This window comes from Manacus vitellinus, unplaced genomic scaffold (assembly GCF_001715985.3).
Source record: "Manacus vitellinus isolate BGI_N305 unplaced genomic scaffold, ASM171598v3 scaffold_46_pilon, whole genome shotgun sequence".
Lineage (NCBI taxonomy): Eukaryota > Metazoa > Chordata > Aves > Passeriformes > Pipridae > Manacus > Manacus vitellinus.
Window position 1 is genome coordinate 3,050,268 of NW_021940578.1, and position 17,422 is coordinate 3,067,689.

The following is a 17,422-nucleotide window of genomic DNA, read 5'->3' on the forward strand; positions in this document are numbered from 1 at the left end:
CCCCAGCTCCCTCAGCCTCTCCTCACAGCACTTGTGCTCCAGTCCCTTCCCCAGCCTCGTTGCTCTTCTCTGGCCCTGCTCCAGCCCCTCCATGTCCTTCCTGAGCTGAGGGCCCAGAACTGGACACAGCACTCCAGGGGTGGCCTCACCAGTGCTGAGTCCAGGGGAAGATTCACTTCCCTGCTCCTGCTGCCACCCTGTTCCTGAGCCAGGCCAGGATCCATTGGCCCTTTTGGCCACCTGGGCACACTCTGGCTCGTGTTCAGAGGAGTGAAAAGTGTTTTAGCAGAGTCACAACCAGTGAATGGGCCCCTTGGCCTCTTGTTGTTCATCTCCTTCTCTCTGAAGACAGGAGAATATCCTGAGATCACAATTACAGCAAGGGAATTGATCCCAATTGGTGCTGTTGATGTATTATTTGCTACTATTCACGTTTGGGAGAGTCAGAACACTGTTCTGTCTTTACAAAATACTTCTCTATCTATCTTTTAGGTAACTAAAGGCACAAGCAGAGTTCTTTTGGAAGTAGCTGCCAGGGCAGGTGTGTCTGAATCGGTTACAGTAATTCCAGTTAGAAACTGAAGTGAACATTTCCCAACACATTGTTAGAGATCATGAGCATAGAAAATTGATAATGACAATCTGAAAGGTTTACAGGGGTGTTCTGTAAGGTGAATTCTTTAAACAGAATCAATGAGGTATTGGTTCTTCAAGTATTTTAGCTTGCAAATAGCATTTAGTGCAATTGTAATCAATTTTCAAGACATCAGCTCTTTTCCTGAACTTTTATAAATTGGTTCTCTTAAAAATTCATTACAATTCATTGGGAAAATACTTTTAATGTTCATCTCAGGTTGATTGCAAGTTAAATGTGGATATCCCTTCAGTTTTTCTCAACTACTAAAATGAGTATTTGGTGGCCTGGGCAACTGTGCTTATAACAGAAACACTTCAGGCTTTCAGCTTAAGGTGGTTTGCATATGGCTCTAGAAAACAAAAACATCCTCAGCTCTTAGCGGTGGCAACAAATTACAAAATTATTGTAATGGATTTCATTTGCAAATGAACAAGTGGGGATTAGTTGACTAATTCTTCTCAAGAGAAATTAGTGCTGGTGAAACATGGGATCATTAAATGCAGGTGCTTTACAAGGAGCTTGGCTAAATGTTTACAGACCCAGGAGGAGGCACAGATTGCTGCCAGTGTGTGTCTGACTCCACTCACCCCACAGACACCACCACTGAGTTGCTCTTCCTGGCCAAGTAGCGGCACGTTCTTTCGTAGGCCCCTGGAAAACAAAACGTTTCCATGACTGTAACTGGCTTTAAAAACAACCTGATGTTCTGCAATCCTGATCTCTGTGGTGTGACTGATGCCACACTGTGATTCCCTCGTCGTGGCACGGTCTAATCTGGGCAGTGCTCACCATTCCCTTACATCTCTGGGAATCTCCTTGCCAGCAAGAAACCTGGAATTTACACCAGTGCACTGCTTTGGTCCCCTCTTTGAAAAGTCAGTTAATGGACTGCACCACTGCTGCCACTTCTAAAGTGGTTTTGAAAGTGAGAATTTGTTAAAAAAAAAAATAAATACAAAAACTCCCACTAAATCCAGCACAAGAATTTTTCTTGTGCACGAGGCACCACCTCATCTCTTAGGCATTTCCATTTCAAACACCAAAACATGTCTTGTTCTTGTTTGGCCACTATAAAGACCCACAGCAGGATACACACACACAGAAGCTTGCACACACGTGTGAACACAAAAGGGGTGCTTTAAAATAAGAAATAAAGTTCTAAGGAGATTTTCAACTTTCTTCACAAGCCTGAGGAGGAAGGAAAAAAATGATCAGAGAATATTCCAGAGACACAAGAAAGGCAATTTAACATGATGCCTACTGCATGGAAATCAAATTATTCTGCTGTTCTGAAATTAATTTTGTTACTTATAATGCTTAACCTACTAATTCTTCTTGTAATTTATGAAAGATCAGATCAGATCAGAAACTCCATGAGGGGTGGGTGTGGAGCCTCCCTCCCTGGAGATATTCCAGCCCTGTCAGGACACAATCCTGTGCCGTGTGCTGCGGGATGACCCTGCTGGGGCAGAAAGGTGGGACCACTGGGGTCCCTTCCAGCCTCCCCCAGCCCGTGACTCGTGTGCAGTCAGAGCTCAGATTATATTTGGGTTACTCACGGATGCTTCCCAACCATCCAACTCCTCCATGGAAATAAAGGACTCCTCTTCTTTGGCTAGTGTTTGACGTTTTGCACTGGTAAATTCTTACTTTAACCCTTTCAAATCTTAAGTCCTTGATAAGAAGGTGTTTATCTTTCAGTGGTGGTATATTCTCCATTGTAGCCCTGAGGAAATGAACCTCTGAGACGATACCTACTTTGTCCAAAAATGTTGCCTGTTAATAAAAGAAACCAAAAATTAGTGCAAATTTCCACCTAAACTGGAGATTGATCATTAAAAAATTAAAGCTGCATGGTCAATTCAGTAGGAAAAAAAAGCAGCTATTAACAGTAGATAGAAGAAGGTGTCACATACTTCACTTTGTCAGGTGTTTCAGAGCAAAATAAGGAGAGAGTAGTCACAGCATTTTATCTTTGGATGAAGAAACCTGGCCAATATTTCATTTCCCAAGCTCACACTACTTTTAAACTTGCAGAAAAAAAAAAAAATTCCATAGCATTTACCACAGCTGTCCTCCTGACCAAGAATAGCTGTGAACCCTGGCTTGATCTTCTCACAGCTCACTGATTCTTAATTAAACACTCGGGCTAAGGTTCTTATGGCACTCTGAGCTTGTCGACTTCATCGCATCCCATGGCTTTAAGCTGGTTCAGTGGTAGGCTGCTCTGCTCTATTCCTGCTCAGAGCAAGAAGATGAGGTGGGATTGCAGTGTTCCCACTCCCCTGGAGTTGGTTTTGTGTGATTTCCACAGCAGACATCTCCAACCAGCACTTCACTCAGTCGTGCTGCCGCTATTCGTGCAGATGTATGTCAGAGGCTTTCACTTGCAAAGGTCTGTGTGGATCCTAAAACCCCACCCTCGTGGCTTTCACCTCCCGTTTCACAGACCTCACACAGCTCAGTAATGTGGTCCTGTTAAATTTGGTGTAGGTATCCTGTTTTAGGCCACCTGAGGAGCTGATCCCACATGCAGGAAGGATCGTGCTATGGCAAAGTTTTAGTCTCAGACTGAATCCTTCTGCTGAACTCCTGGTTTATGTCTGTGGGAAAATAATTTTATTTCTTTAATCTTCCATCTCCCTCCGGTATTTTCTTTCCTCACACTAATACCTTTGTAACAGCAAAGGTTAAAGCTACTGGTATAGAATGTAGAGATCTTCTTTGTCTTAGAAATACTGAAAAAAGAGGAGTCCTAGGAGTCCTTCTCACTTCTCTCTCCTCTGTGTTTAGTGTTGGCTTTCGTCCCAGCTGGGGACTGGATATACTAGTAAACTTTAATTTTCCATGAAGTTTTGACATCATGGGTTGTCAGCCCTTGAAAGGATTTGGCTACTTTGGCGTACGGAATTTGCCCAACAGCAAAAGCAAGAGTTGCTACACGACTTGAACTTGCATTTAAATTCTGGTTTAACTATACATTAATATTCTTGTCTTTCTGCTCCTTTGAGTTGCTCGTGCCTGGCCAGCAGAAAGGACACAAAATTGTAAGTTCAGAAGTTAAAAACCACATCAACCAGCAGCAAATTTCTAAATTCTGCAGTTTAACAAATGAATTACACAAAGACAAAACTTCGATGGATAAAGGGTAAACATACAGCTTTTAGAAAATCTGGAAGTTCACACGCTGTACAACAGCTGTAAGAAAATCAAATTTGACTTCAATTCCTATCCTATTTTAGTGCTTTGCTGTCGTAGCAGTGTTGGGGCCTGGGTAGGGCAGGGCTCCAGAGCTGATGGGAGTCACCTCCTCGGGAGCTCGCTGCCTGACTGCAAACAAAACTTAACAAGCAACAGAGCAGAAAAAGGAAAGGAGAATTAATAACATTAGAACACAGAACTGAAGTGAAATGTAATGCATGAGCCAAAGAGACAACTAAAAGAAAAGAAGTTTGGTTTAGGTATCACAGGAGAAGTGTTTTTAAGATGATAGAGGCAATAATTAATTCAGGGCAGGATGATTGATGAGACAGAAAGACAAGTGCAAGTCCCGTTCTAGCTTTGAAGAGAAGCAAGGGAGGATCCTAAACGTGCCAAAAGCAACGACACTGAAAGTCAGTTTATATATTATGTGTACTGTCTCAAAAAAGAAAGTCGTTTAGCTTCTTTGAAAGGCAAAAGACTGTGAACGTGGCAGCTCTCTCAGGCGGCCCGGGAGCAGAGTGACAGGGCTGGAGAGGAGGTCACAGACATCATCTGATTGCTCCCTCTGTAAGTCAGCACGGGGCGATGCAGAGCAGAAATTCCACGTACCCCGTGCACTTCCCTTCCAAGCCTTCCAGCACCGTCTTGAGGCAACAGGAACAACAAGCTAAAACACAGGCTGTCAGGAAAAAACTGGGAATTGCACAGAATTTCATTTTCCACATTTCCTTTGGTGCTGGCTAGCACCATCTGCTCACATCACCAAATTAATCCAGCTGATTATATTTGAACATTTATCCTAATCATTATCCCTCTAACAGAAATTAAATTAAAAACTCCAGCTTTAATCAAGTTTTACTTACCATACCAAACGCAAAGTTCAGCAAGTAGTGAAGAACATAAAGCTTTCTTCGCTCACTGAATTCATGAGGAACTTCTGCCTTGTCATGTCCATAATAGAATGCTATTGCCACAAAAACAGTCAAAGCAGAGAGAAAAATGGCCAGGAGGAGTTCCATCTCTGTGCTGGTAGGAGCCCAGGGAGGAACCAGCTGTGGGCTCCCTCCCCTTTTTCAGGCTTTTGGATTCCTGAAGGTAAAGGCATGGGATTAGCAGTTCCCTTCACAGCTCATAATCCAGCTCTTAAAAATGCCAATAGGAAGATGAAAACATGTGGCAACCCAACCACACAATTAAACAGACAGTAGCAATTAGTCATGGGAGAGACTTGCACAAGCAGTTTTTCATATTCACAGCTACACAGGGCTGTGTTTTGAGGCCGTGCCCATCACAGCAGAACCACCACTGGATGGATCAGGGTAAGTTTAGAAGACAAAAACTTGTTTTGTCTCTCCCTGTTCCCTGATTAGGGGCAGACCTGTGTTACCTGTGAGTCCCCAAGCAACAGCCCTTCTTAGTAGCCACCTTCAGAGCTGCTCAGTGTGCTGCTTTATTGTGCCTCCATGCCTTCCCTCTTCAGACTTTCATTGAAATCAGGGTTCAGTGTTGCAAACATGTTTCATCACCCGTGATGACAGATTTTGGACGCTGCTGTGCCATTGCATCTCTGAGTCCAGTGGAGCCAGCAGCACCTGCAGCCTGCTGGGAGGGCTGTGTCTTGCCTCATCCTTGAAGGCTCTTCTCCTGCACCAACTGTTGTGTTTAGTTGGTTTGTGTTTGTTTTTTTAGCAGCCTCTTGGCTGAGCCTCGCAGTGCTGCAGTCTCTGTCTCCCCTGGGATATATTACATACAGGTGTCATTCCAGGTACAAATATGATTCCAGCTGATGGAAACTACACTTGGACTTCATGGTTTCAGGGCTACTGGCACTGACTAGACATCAGGAGCCCACTCTTTCTGTGGAGAGCTTTAGGATCCGTGCCTTCCCCTGGAACTAACATATTTTTCCATGCAAAAATAATTAGTGGTAAGATTTAACCTGAAACAAAAAGGTCTGTAAAGCAAAGGTTTTCAGCTCATGTGATGTCACCTTTGGGAACAGTGTGTTTTTTCAGCAGTCTGCTCAGACTGTGAAGGCAGCAGATTCTCATTCTGAAAAGTAGCAGTGTGGGTAAAATGACTGTGATTTTTTTTTTCCTTAAATAATAATAAAAAAATAATACGAGGGATGAGCTGCCCTTGAACTGTATATTAAAATGAAACTCAACATAGAAAACCCCAGAGCTTTAGAGTGCCTAATGCATGGCCTGCATATGAAAGACCTCAGGTTTGATTCCTGACTTTAGAAACTGTTTCTTAATTGTTTAGAATAAACAGGATGAAACTTCATATCTGGTGATTTCTGAGAAGCAGCCAATTCCCTCTGCCCAAACTGATTCTTCATTTTTATCCAACAACTCTCTGTGGACTTTCACTTCCCAATGTCCCCCCTGCCCCTTCCTCCACTTCCAGAAGCTTATTCACATGCTAATCATAAAATCAGGCTCTTTTTGGTTTATCCTCCTCAGCATTTGATGCCCAGCTTGATAAGGGATGTTGGTGAAAGGCTCTTTGCTCTTGGGCAATGGCAGTGGTGCAGTCAAACCACTCGGGACTGAGGTGCACAGAGGGTTCAGCTTTCCTATCGCTCAGACAAGAACATTGGGAAACACTGTTACACAAAACGTGATTGCAGCTCCCCTCTTTGGTACTGACAGCAATTAATCGGCTAAACCCTGCTGTGCCAATGACTTAGGTGTGGTCTAAGTACACTTATCAGATCTGGCCCCTCTGGGGATCTAAGAAGCCTTCTGACACCTGTGACAGATCCTTTGTGCTAAGGTTCTTAGCACCTATGGTTCTCCTTTGTTCTTAATCTTTTTGGTGCCAGTTCCCCAACAGCTGGCAGGTCTTGGACTCTTCCAGGCACGTTCCAGACATCACAGCACATCCCCCCCACACCAAGCCCAGGGGCTCCACACAAAGACCTGATGTGCTGGAATGTGGTACAAACTGTACAAGAAACAAACTAGTTTGTTCCTGAAGTAATAATGTGGGTTTTTTTGCTTTGGGCATCGCAGGCGCACAAAGTCATACTTAACGTTTTATAAGCTTAGACTCAGCGATTTACAAGCTTGAGGCCCAGGGTGGAGAACCCTTCCCTAAATAATCTTCCAAATGTATGCCCTCTCCAGCTTCTGAGAATTAATTAACCTTCTCTCTTGCTCCTGTGAGACTGACCAGAGGATAGACCACACCAAAGTCCCACTTTCTCCTACCCCAGGGACTACCTTTCTTACTAATTTCCAGCGAGGAATTAAATGTCAGGGCCTGAAATCTTGTCAGTCCTTAAGATTTTTTTCTGTTCTGTGGCTGCACATGCAAGGGGGACACAGAGACTGAGCCAGGTGTAACAGATATGAAACATTCCCTCACCTCATCTCCAGGCAGTCCCAGGGATTCTCCCTCTGGATCTTGGTGCTGATTAGGTGGCACCAGGAACTCCCTGTGAATGGGTGCCTGTACTGGGATACTGGGAAATCTTTCAGAGAAGGTGCTGTGCAAGCCAAGAAGCTCCCGTTGAGTTCTGCAGAGCGTGAGAGCCATCTGGTGCTGGAAGCCTGAACTTGAGACCTGAGCCAGCCTGGTCTGAGCTGTGAGCTCGATTGCTCTGACAAGGGCTGTTAACGGCTTCTTTTGTGCCATAACTCGTGTGCACACTTGTATCCGAGTGTATTTCCCTGTATTCATTCCTTTTGGAAGGACACTGGTGTGCATAATTCCGTAGGTGTCACTGATTGTCACACTGATTGTCACTCACTGTGTTTTAGGTACTTGAAAAGTTCCACGTTTTGGAAATTATAAAACTGTCTCCAAACATCTTATCTGAGCAAAGCACGACACACAGCAGATCTGTAATTAATTAAAATAAATTAGAGGACAGGAAGTTCCATGGAGACAATTACATCTTGTGTCTTTCTAAAGTTTAGAAAATAAGGGAGTCGTGACTAACCAAGGAATACATTATTTCAGCACTTGCTGTTCTCTGCTTACCCATCTGCACCCCATGGTTATAACCCATGATTAAAATGTGTGTGTTCAAGAGAGCTAATAATGCTGCTGCCATATTATAAAGGTAAATTTGGTATTATTTGTAGTAAATTAACGACTGACAGATAAAGGACTGTGGAAGAATCTCAGGAATAGATCAGTGTAGAGTTTGAACACTGGCCCATAAATGAGGTGTAAGTCCAGAAACTGGATAAAGGAAAGAAACAAGTATTGCTTAACTGACAAGGAGTATAATACTGCACTGAAGGATTGAGTGTAAAATAGCATGAGATCTGTAACCATCTCATAACTTTTAAAATCCAAGGTGGAATTGTTCAGACATCCTTATTTCTAGCACTTCCAACCTTCTCTGTACCTGCCGAGAGTCATAAAAAACCAGGCCTGGTATGGAAGGTGCAAACAGAGAGACAGGAGTGAAAATCATCTGAATAAAGATAAGCCTAACAACTCTCACAGGCTGGACTGCAGTTCATGTGGTCTCACCCAAACTACCTTTAGGCCTGCCTGCTCCAGCCCAGGTAACAGCACAGCCACGGTGGGACAGACAGGGATTAACTGCTCCAATATTCTCCAGCTTTTCACATGGCTTTTGAGCACACACCAACTGCTGGACTGGCTTCAGCTCCCAACCTGTGAGCTGCTAAGCCACATCTTGAAAGCAGAAACCAAAATGAATCCCCAGCTTCACATCATGCCCTTGCATAACCAAGGCAAATCCTGAAATCCTCCAACAGTGGAACATTTGGAACTCTTATCACATTAGTTACTCCTGGAAGAATTTCTTTGAAGAGCAAATTGCTACTACCTGCAATAGGAAAAATGAACCAGATAAACTCTCTGTTGTGTCAACAGAACATGAAGAAATAGAATTTCATTTTGCTGAGAGGGACTGGAGAAGGAGCATTCACAAGCAGCGACTTGTTGCTGCAGAAATCTGCACCAGCCTACCTGTCACCATATTTAATTTAACCCACCATCATCTTCCTACTCACAGTTTGCCTGGGAGAGAACAGACATTACCAACCTCTCTCCACAGCTGTGCATGCATGGATATCACAGGTGCTGGGTGGTTGCACAATGTCAAATATTTTACAATGCCTAGGCCCTGCGTGCCCAGCAGGGCTGCTGTGCAATGCCAATTATCTTGGCATCTGTGGTTACCAAAGCTGGATCTGCCCTAATAACAATATAACAACTGAGCTCAGATTTTTCTTTTCCTTCCTCTTTTTGAAATTATCTTGGCAGCTTCCACGCTGTTTACATATTATCTCCCCAAAATCCAGGTAAGCAAGTTGAAGTAGTGAAGGTATTTTCACTCTCCAGAGGTGTTGGGGGGCACTTCCCTGTGCTGCCATGCTGATTTTGGGGGATTTTGCTCTCTGGGGGCATGGGTGTGCACACTGCTGATTACTCACACACTGCTTGCTTTTGAATGTTTTTTTGATATGGTGAGTTTTTATTCTTTGACACACAAAGAGAACACAAATTCTTACAATGCAAGAAGAGAACAGCAAAGCAAGCTTACAAAATAAAGAATAAAAATAAAAATACATGATGTTGCTAAGTTATAGCAGTAAAAATCAGAACCAAGCAGACCATGCTAACGTCAGAATTTCTTGCCTAGATTCTAATGTACAAATAACTAGTAAATAGTGAATTGAATCACACTCTCTTTGCACAGCAGTGTGAAAGAAAATATTTTAATAGCCTTTTATAAAGTCTACAGCGTGGTTCACCACTGTACTTGATGATGGAAAAGAGAAAATGCCATATCCAAAAAACCCTATTGTGCAGTGGAAGCCTTTTTCCACGTGGTGCCAGGTGACTCTGACATCGTTGTCCTCCAAGCGTTTCTTGAACAACAGCCCCTCGTCCCTGAGCACATCGTGCTCGAAGGTGACAATACAGGTGTCAGGGAGGTGACAAACAACAGCATCCTCTGCCAGCAGAGGGGAAACCCTGCACTCAAACAGCTCTGGGACTTCCTCGTGGACTCGGGGTAAGAATGGAGCGGGGGGCGGTGCTTTATAGCCCAGTTTGAACTCCTCCGGGATAAGATCGGGGCTTATCCATTTCCTGTATTTCAAATTCATGCTCTCAGGAACATGAGAACCTGCCAAAATGGGCTCCTCCAGGGAGCAATCCTTGCCCAGGTACCTGAGGATGTAGCGGACCGTGCGCTCCCGGGACAGGAAGGCAGCGAAAGCATTTTTGTGGTGAGAGGGCAGGTTGAAGTTCAGGGCTTGGAGAAAGGGAGAGATGAGCACCTGGGCACGGATCTTTGGCAGATCTGTCCTGGGCACCAGCTCCTGGCAAACACTGGCAGCGTATGTGCCCCCTACACTGTCCCCACAAACAATAACCCGAGCGGGATCCACCCCGTAGGCTCGTGCAGTCTGCAGGAAGTGCACAGTAACTGCCAGACATTCCAGAGTCTGGGCTGGATACTTGTACTCAGGTGATAAATGATACCTGAGAGGCAGAAAATACAGCTGGTGTTACACATTGTTAAGTCTCATCTTAAATACATCCCAGGCAGTTGCAAAAACTCCCCCAAACCAGTATTACTTACCTAGTTTAAAGTTTCACATGCTGAAGCAAACCAGAACAGCTCCCCCTCCCTTTCCTTCTCAAAACCAATTCCTCCCAACTTAATAAAATCCTTTAGTAATGAATCTTTTCACGGAAGAATTTGTTGGAAACTAAAGTTTCTTTCTACCACCAGCTACTTCCCACAAGCAAAACATCTTTAAAAGGCAGCAGAGGTCCATGCTGGTTTTAAAAGATCTTAGACTCATTATTTACTCCTTAAAATCACCCCCAGGTGATTTTAAATACCCCCCTTAAATACAAGGCATTGACCTTATAATTCCTTATTATCAAAGAAAGGTGATGATTTTTGTGGTGATAGCAATATAAAACAAAAAAATCTCTTTGTTCTTCTGAAAAGAGCTGGCAAACAAATTCCTTCTGTAACTCTGCCCCTGGATCAGGTGTTTCCCATTGCCATCCCATGGCATGTGCTTGCTCCCACATATCAGCAGTGTGGGGTGGACAACACTTAGTGTCTGTTCTTATATTCAAAGAAATGTAAGCTCAGGGCTGTGTGGGAAGCAGGGGGAAGGCAGCAGAGTTCTCCAGTTCTGGGATTAGCACTGGGAGGAGCTCACTTACCCAACAGACACCACCACTGAATCAGATTTTTTGGCTATGTACCGGCAGACTCTTTCATGGCTTCCTGAAGAAGAAATGTTATTGATGGAATTAATATCTTAGAAAACTTCAGTCAGCACAATCCCCTATTTTTTTATGACTTATTGCCATGAGGGACTGTGGGCCCCTTGCCTATTTAGGGAGTACCCAAATTTTCGCTAGGATAAAAATAATCCAGACCTTTGGTCATCAGTACATGCTGGGAGGTTCATATATTTAGGGAGAGTGTTGATCTATGAGGAAAATAAGGAGTTATCATTATTACTATTAGAGAATGAGCAATGGTTTTAAACTGAGAGAGGGCAGAAATCAGTTTGGATGTAAGGAAAGACATTTTTTACAATGAAGGTGGGGAGGCCCTGGCACAGCTTGCCCAGAGAAGCTGTGGCTGCCCCATCCCTGGAAGTGTCCAAGGCCAGGTTGGAGGGGGCTTGGAGCAACCTGGGCTAGTGGAAGGTGTCCTTGTCCATGGTAGGGGGTAAAACAAGATGATTTTTAAGGTACTTTCCAACCCAAAGCATTTTTTGATCCTACGGTTCTGTGATAAAAAGTGCTATATCCTATAAAAACAATTTAAATTCTAAGTAAGTGCAGATTAGGGAGTTTAAAAAGGCAGAATAAACATTAAATGCTTTCTATCTCTCACTCTCTCGAATTAAGCTTCGGTCACTTCTTAGGTTCAGGAGAGTTTTTAAAAACATGCAGTTAACAATCCTAAACAACCATATTTTCTCTTTCAGTTCCTTACTGATGCTTCCGAAAATCCCACATCCTCCATGGAAGAGGACGACCCCTCTCCGTTGGCCTGCAGCTGGTTCTCTTGGGAGGTAAATCCTCACGGGCACCCCATCAAAGTGCAGATCTTTGATGCAGAGCTGGGAATCCCCCAACACTGGCAGCCCATCTGTGATCAGCCTGATCAGGGTGTGCTCCTCAACGATCCCCAGACGGTTCAAGTTCTTTGCCTAGACAGATAGAGAGCAGGAAAAGTGAGAAATTAATACAGGGAATACAAGTCTTCCCACTCTAGAAAGTCCACAACTTACCTTTTTCTATCCTATATTTAGGATAATTGTGTTGGTTATTTGCTCCTTTATAGGATTCCCACAAATAACTCAGGTGGCTTTGGGATTTCAGTTAAGGAAATGAAAATGCACACCTTCGTGGTTTCTGGAAGAATGTTCTAATACTTGTTCCATTAAATGTATTATATAAATGCCTTCTAATTCCTGTGAGCTGGATTTACCACAAGTAACAACAGGAATTTGCTGAGGTATGGAAGTTGGGAGGCCTGGGGCTCCTTTTCTGATCAGTGAAGGGAAAGAGGCATTTCTTGAGGACAGTTCCAATTTCAGGTGTGCTGAATCATGTTGTGGAGGTGTCTGTTCATCTCCATGGATTCTGAAGGGAGGCTGTGTACTTTGGATACCTCAGTTAAAGGATTTAAGGTTAGGTGGGATGAAAACATTCCTCCCATGACGGGATTTAGTACAGTGGGAGAAAAAGGCTCCTGCCAGTCTGTGTGCAAGTTTGGGAAATTACTGGTGTTGGGTTGTCTCAATGGCACGGGGTCAGTGAGAACAAGCTTTAAGAAAATCACTGTATCTCTAATCATTAGTGAGGGGCTGCTGGACTAAATGAAGAACTGATGAAAATGGTTCTGAATCTTATCTCCTTCCCCATCAGTGAAACCTCTGCCCCTTTCAACATCTCACATGAGATGACTCTGCAGTTAGTTTTTTAAATCTAATCAGGGAAAAATCACATTCTGAAGATAGGAAAACAAACATTTTGAAGACAGGGAAGGTTTGCTAAATGTGTCAAAACATTTCCTTATCCAAGGCCAGGATAATTCAGATAGTCTAAAGATCACCCCAGAATCCTCCTTTACTTTGAACATATGTTTTAATGGATGTATTTCCTGCTAGGGACATCATTTCCCTTCCCATGAGGTGGGGACTTACATGCCCTTATGGACTATTGTAATTTATTCTTCTGGAATGGTGACAATCATCACAAGCCATTTGCAAATTGTATTGTTCTCTTCTGAGCCACAGAAGTCTCTGTATCAATGCCTCACAAACTACAGGCCAGCTCTGCTTTTGGAAATTGTTCTTTCCAACCTTGTGTATCACAGATTGTTTCTTCCTAAAAAACTAGACCAGGCTGCAACAAACAAGTTGGGTGAAAGAAAATGAGTTAGAAACAAAGATGGGAACCCAGAGATGATCTGGAGTTCTTTCATAACACTGTGCCACAAATGCCAGCAGTGCTTGGGGTGGTTTAAGCCCCAGTTCCCTGAGACAAATGGGTAACTACAGTTCTTGCCTTACCTTTGAGAAGGCACAGTTTTAGATATCATGGCAAAGGGGAAGATAAGAAGTGTAAGAGCCAAGGCAACTGTGGCAGAAACCACAGACTGAATATAACCTTCCCCAAACAGCAATCTTCTGAACTCTCATGACTCAAGTCAGTCCTTCTGTCAGAGTTATGGGTTTGGAATGGTTTGAAGTTGGCAGAATTGCTGTTTAATCCCATCTGCATTTTCTAACACCCCTGAGTTTATCCAGAGCTTTCAGGTGACAGTAATGTCTGTGATACACTTGGTATCAGAGCATCCTAGCTGAGGATCCTCTTTCCTTGTCTTAGGAGTTCCTGATGTTACAGAGGCATCTCCAAATTCAGGGAAAACACTGTTGTGAATGAGAACAGGAATTAGGTGTGTACTCTGTTGAAAAACTTCTTGATCAATAATCATGAAATACTTTAGAACCAATAGCAATACACTGAAAAGCTAAAAGGTTTGACCATTCCCAGACAGATGGGATCAGTGTTAGTAGGTGAAACACGTTACATAAACCAGGTTCTAAAATGTGCATATGTGTATGAAAAAGGGCATGTCAGCACAACTTTTCTTGTGAAACAGGGTCTTTGAAAAACTATTTACTGGAACACCTAAATTCTGGCACAAGCTGGCTTTTTATGTGGTAGATCATATGGGGACCAGATTTTTACTGTAAAGTAATTATGAAATCACATACCAACAAGCAAAACCCACTCAGTTTGAGCTTCATGGACTTTGGGACTACATGAGACAGTCTTTCTGTCAGCCACTTTGAAGTGTTTGTGCTTTGCCAGCCAAAGTAACTCTCATCAAAGCTTCCTATCACAGTGCAACATGGACAGTTGGTCTGAACACAGGAGTGTGAAACAAAAGCCAGGATGGGAACGAGGAGGCTTCCTCTCCTCTCTTCCATTCGAGATTGTCATTGATTTCTTTGTGACAGAGGATGTGCCCAGATGCAGCAGGAGCATCATCTGTGTGACACCTCTGGTGTCAGAGGTAAATATTTACCTGGTGATGCAGCTTTTCTGAGACATATTGCAAGTAAGGTGGGAGAAAAGAGGAAAAGCCTGTCCTGTATTGTAGAAAAAGGAGGTTTTTACTGCAACATCCAGTACACACACATCACTGACACAGGATGGCAGCACAGGAAGAGCAGCATTCATCAGGATGAGCAGGGGAAGTTACCTGCACAAGGCATTATGCACTTAATAAGAAACCTGTGAAGTCCTCACTGCGAGGGCTGCTCCTGGGAGCACAAACATAAACCAGAAATTCACCCAAAGTGCCAGCAGATGTCTAAAGGTTTTCAAAAGAAAATTAGCTATCAAGTGGATTCAATGCAGAGCAAATGGGGAAATGCATCTTGAAAACCATCCAAAAAAGGAAGCAGAAATTTAGGGAAGATATTATCAGTGAAGAGAGGATCTGTACTATTGCATAACAGACACCTGGGAGCTGTAAAGTGGGTTAAGAGTGTCAACTGAAAGAATATTTTCACCCAACCAAGTACAGAAACTTAGAGAACTTAATAACACAGAGTCATATTATTATATGAAGTTCATATATAACCTAACATGAAGAGCAGTGTGAGGTACCCAGAGTCAGCAGCCTCTTCTCTCAGGGTGGACAAAACAGGAAGGTACATGGGGCCTGGACCACTGGAGAACCAGGGACAATCCTGGAGTTGGTGGATGCTGCTGTGTAGGTTCAAGCATCCCACTTAAATCTTTAATAGAAGATAATGCCCCAAATCACCCCCCAGGACGTGGGCCCTAATTATTGTGTTCTTTCTGTATAACTGGGGGATAAGAGAACATTTGCTTGAGAGGAGCTTCATGCAAACAGCAATGGAGCCACTCTGGGATTTTCCTGCAGGCTTTCTTTTGCCATGTTACCTGCAGGATGTGACAGAGGCTGCTCCTCTGTGCTCCTGTCGCCTTCTTTGAAAGCTTTTTGGGCAGAAGCTGTCTCTGGGATGGCAAAGCCCACAGCACAGTGAGTCTGGCTTACAGGTACTTAAATATAAAGTGATAACAGACATAGCTGAACCAGGAGGTTCCATTAGATGACTTCTGGAGGTGTCTTCCAACCCACCTGATTCTATGGTATCTAACTAAAACTCAGTAATTCAGTCACTGCAGAATAAGAACAGAATGATGGGTAAGAAAAGTACTGCAGCTAATGCAAAATTTAGGAAACTGCCTTATATATATATCAGACTGCACTGAGATACAGAACCTTTGGTTACTATTATTCATGTAAATTATATCCACAGCCCTCCTGTCACCCACAGGACCAATCATTTCATTATAGAAGGCAATCAAATAACAACTGTGACATAAGAATGGATATCTCAGTATTTAAAAGAACTCACCTCATACCAGCTGCTTTTACATCAGTAATAGAACACCAAGTCAACCTTTGGCCTTTATCTTTAAACCTGTGTGGCTCCCATTACAGGTAGTTGCAATATTTACATGCACATCTTCATTCTCCAGCTTTTCCTTTCCTGAAAATCCCAGTATCACAGAGCATGGTCAACTCACCAGAACTTCCACCAGAGCGTACATACAGTGATAAAAACGGAGCTTTGATGGCTGGTCAACATCAGGAGGAATCTCTGCCTTGAAGGAATTATAATCTGTTACAATTAAAACCAGTAACACAAAAAGAACCAGAATTCCTGCTATTAAAACCAGAGTATAATAGGATTCCATTGTTCTTTGGTGAGAATAATTTGTTAGGCACTGATCTGACCCTGTCTGTATTTATATCCTCCAGACTGATTCCACAGAGAAGTAATTTGCATTCCAGGTTCCCTCCACCCTCCTCCTCCAGGTGCTCACAAACATCCAGCCATGACAAGTGCCCTTGGCATGGTCACAGTTCACGTGGAGCAGAATCACTGCCAGGAAGTGCCACCACTTTGGGTATTCCAAAATTGCAAATGGACTTTATTTTTTATCTGGTCTAATTGCATTCTGCTTTATGAATAGCTCCCTGTGACTTTTTGCAGGTGAGTGTAATGATAACAGCCCTACTCCAGAGCCCAGGGAAGAGTGGCTGAGCTGGACTCCAGCCTCCAAGCTCAGGAGTTGTAGTGGTTCTGCTCTTGGAATAGGTCTGAAGGATGGTTTGAAGGCTTTTTGCTCAGTGCTGATCTCTCTCCCCTGCTCTCCTGCTGAGGCAGACAGCTGGCCACAAGTTAGAACAGACATTCTGAAGGCCATCTAGGACTCAGCCACTTAGAAGCTGTAAAAGTCCAAGGAATTTTGCTTTTGGAGATCCATCCAGAGCTGTCAGTTATTTGGCAGCTCCCTCCCTCAGGGTGCAGGAAGGGTCTTTGGACTCACCAATGGTCCAGTGACAGCAGAGGGAAACTTCCCCTTGGCTTGGAGAACTTTGGCCCTGACCCTGTGTGCTGATTCTGTCTGCAGACAGGATTTTGATGGCTTAACAACTCCATATTTTGGTATTTTTTTTGCCAAGACAACTCTACGTTGCCCACTGTTGTAATTCAGGGGTGATTAGACCACACTGCACCCGAATGCTTGGACCAAAGGAGGTGATGACAGTGAAGGAATGAGTGATCAGGTGCAACTCCACCTATTTCTGTCCACCATGTGTCTGCACCAGACTTGTTTGGGTAACATTAAAAAGCTAACAAGAATCAGCTCAGCTTGACATAAGCAATACAATCTACACTTATCCCCTGAACACTCTGAAATATTCCTTTATCCCCACTAATCTCCCAGACACCGCATTTTAAAACCCTTATAAAAGCTTGTAATCATGGTCATAGAAGAGAAATACTCCACTTTATTCTTCATTTGGCTAACCAGGGATCTTGACTCAAAAAAGGTGAGTCCTTTCTAGCTTTTCTTATACCCTTTAAAAGAGCAGAAAAAATATATCTGCTTAGAAAAATCCCATTCATGCAAAATATGCATTACAGGAAAGAGCAAGAAACTTCAAGGCGAACTAGTCAGTGGGGTAAAACAACATTTAGC

General features: G+C 43.4%; 2 protein-coding genes across 2 annotated transcripts in view; both read right to left on the reverse strand.

Moving 5' to 3' along the window:
• LOC103762152 (arylacetamide deacetylase-like 4) overlaps positions 1-4,860 on the reverse strand; it is a 6,092-nt gene extending 1,232 nt beyond the window's left edge. The window contains exons 1-3 of the mRNA XM_029962388.1: positions 4,705-4,860; positions 2,197-2,413; positions 1,225-1,288 (exon numbers count right to left, since the gene is read on the reverse strand). Of these exons, the coding sequence (XP_029818248.1) occupies positions 1,225-1,288; positions 2,197-2,413; positions 4,705-4,860 (437 nt within the window). The remainder of the gene's footprint in view (positions 1-1,224; positions 1,289-2,196; positions 2,414-4,704) is intronic.
• Positions 4,861-9,552: 4,692 nt separating this feature from the next.
• On the reverse strand, positions 9,553-16,129 carry LOC103762153 (arylacetamide deacetylase-like 4). Its single transcript, XM_008928800.2, has 4 exons — positions 15,959-16,129; positions 11,814-12,030; positions 11,027-11,090; positions 9,553-10,324 (listed from the first exon to the last, which is right to left on the reverse strand). The coding sequence occupies exons 1-4, from the start codon at positions 16,127-16,129 to the stop codon at positions 9,553-9,555; spliced, it is 1,224 nt and encodes a 407-aa protein (XP_008927048.1).
• Positions 16,130-17,422: the final 1,293 nt, after the last annotated feature.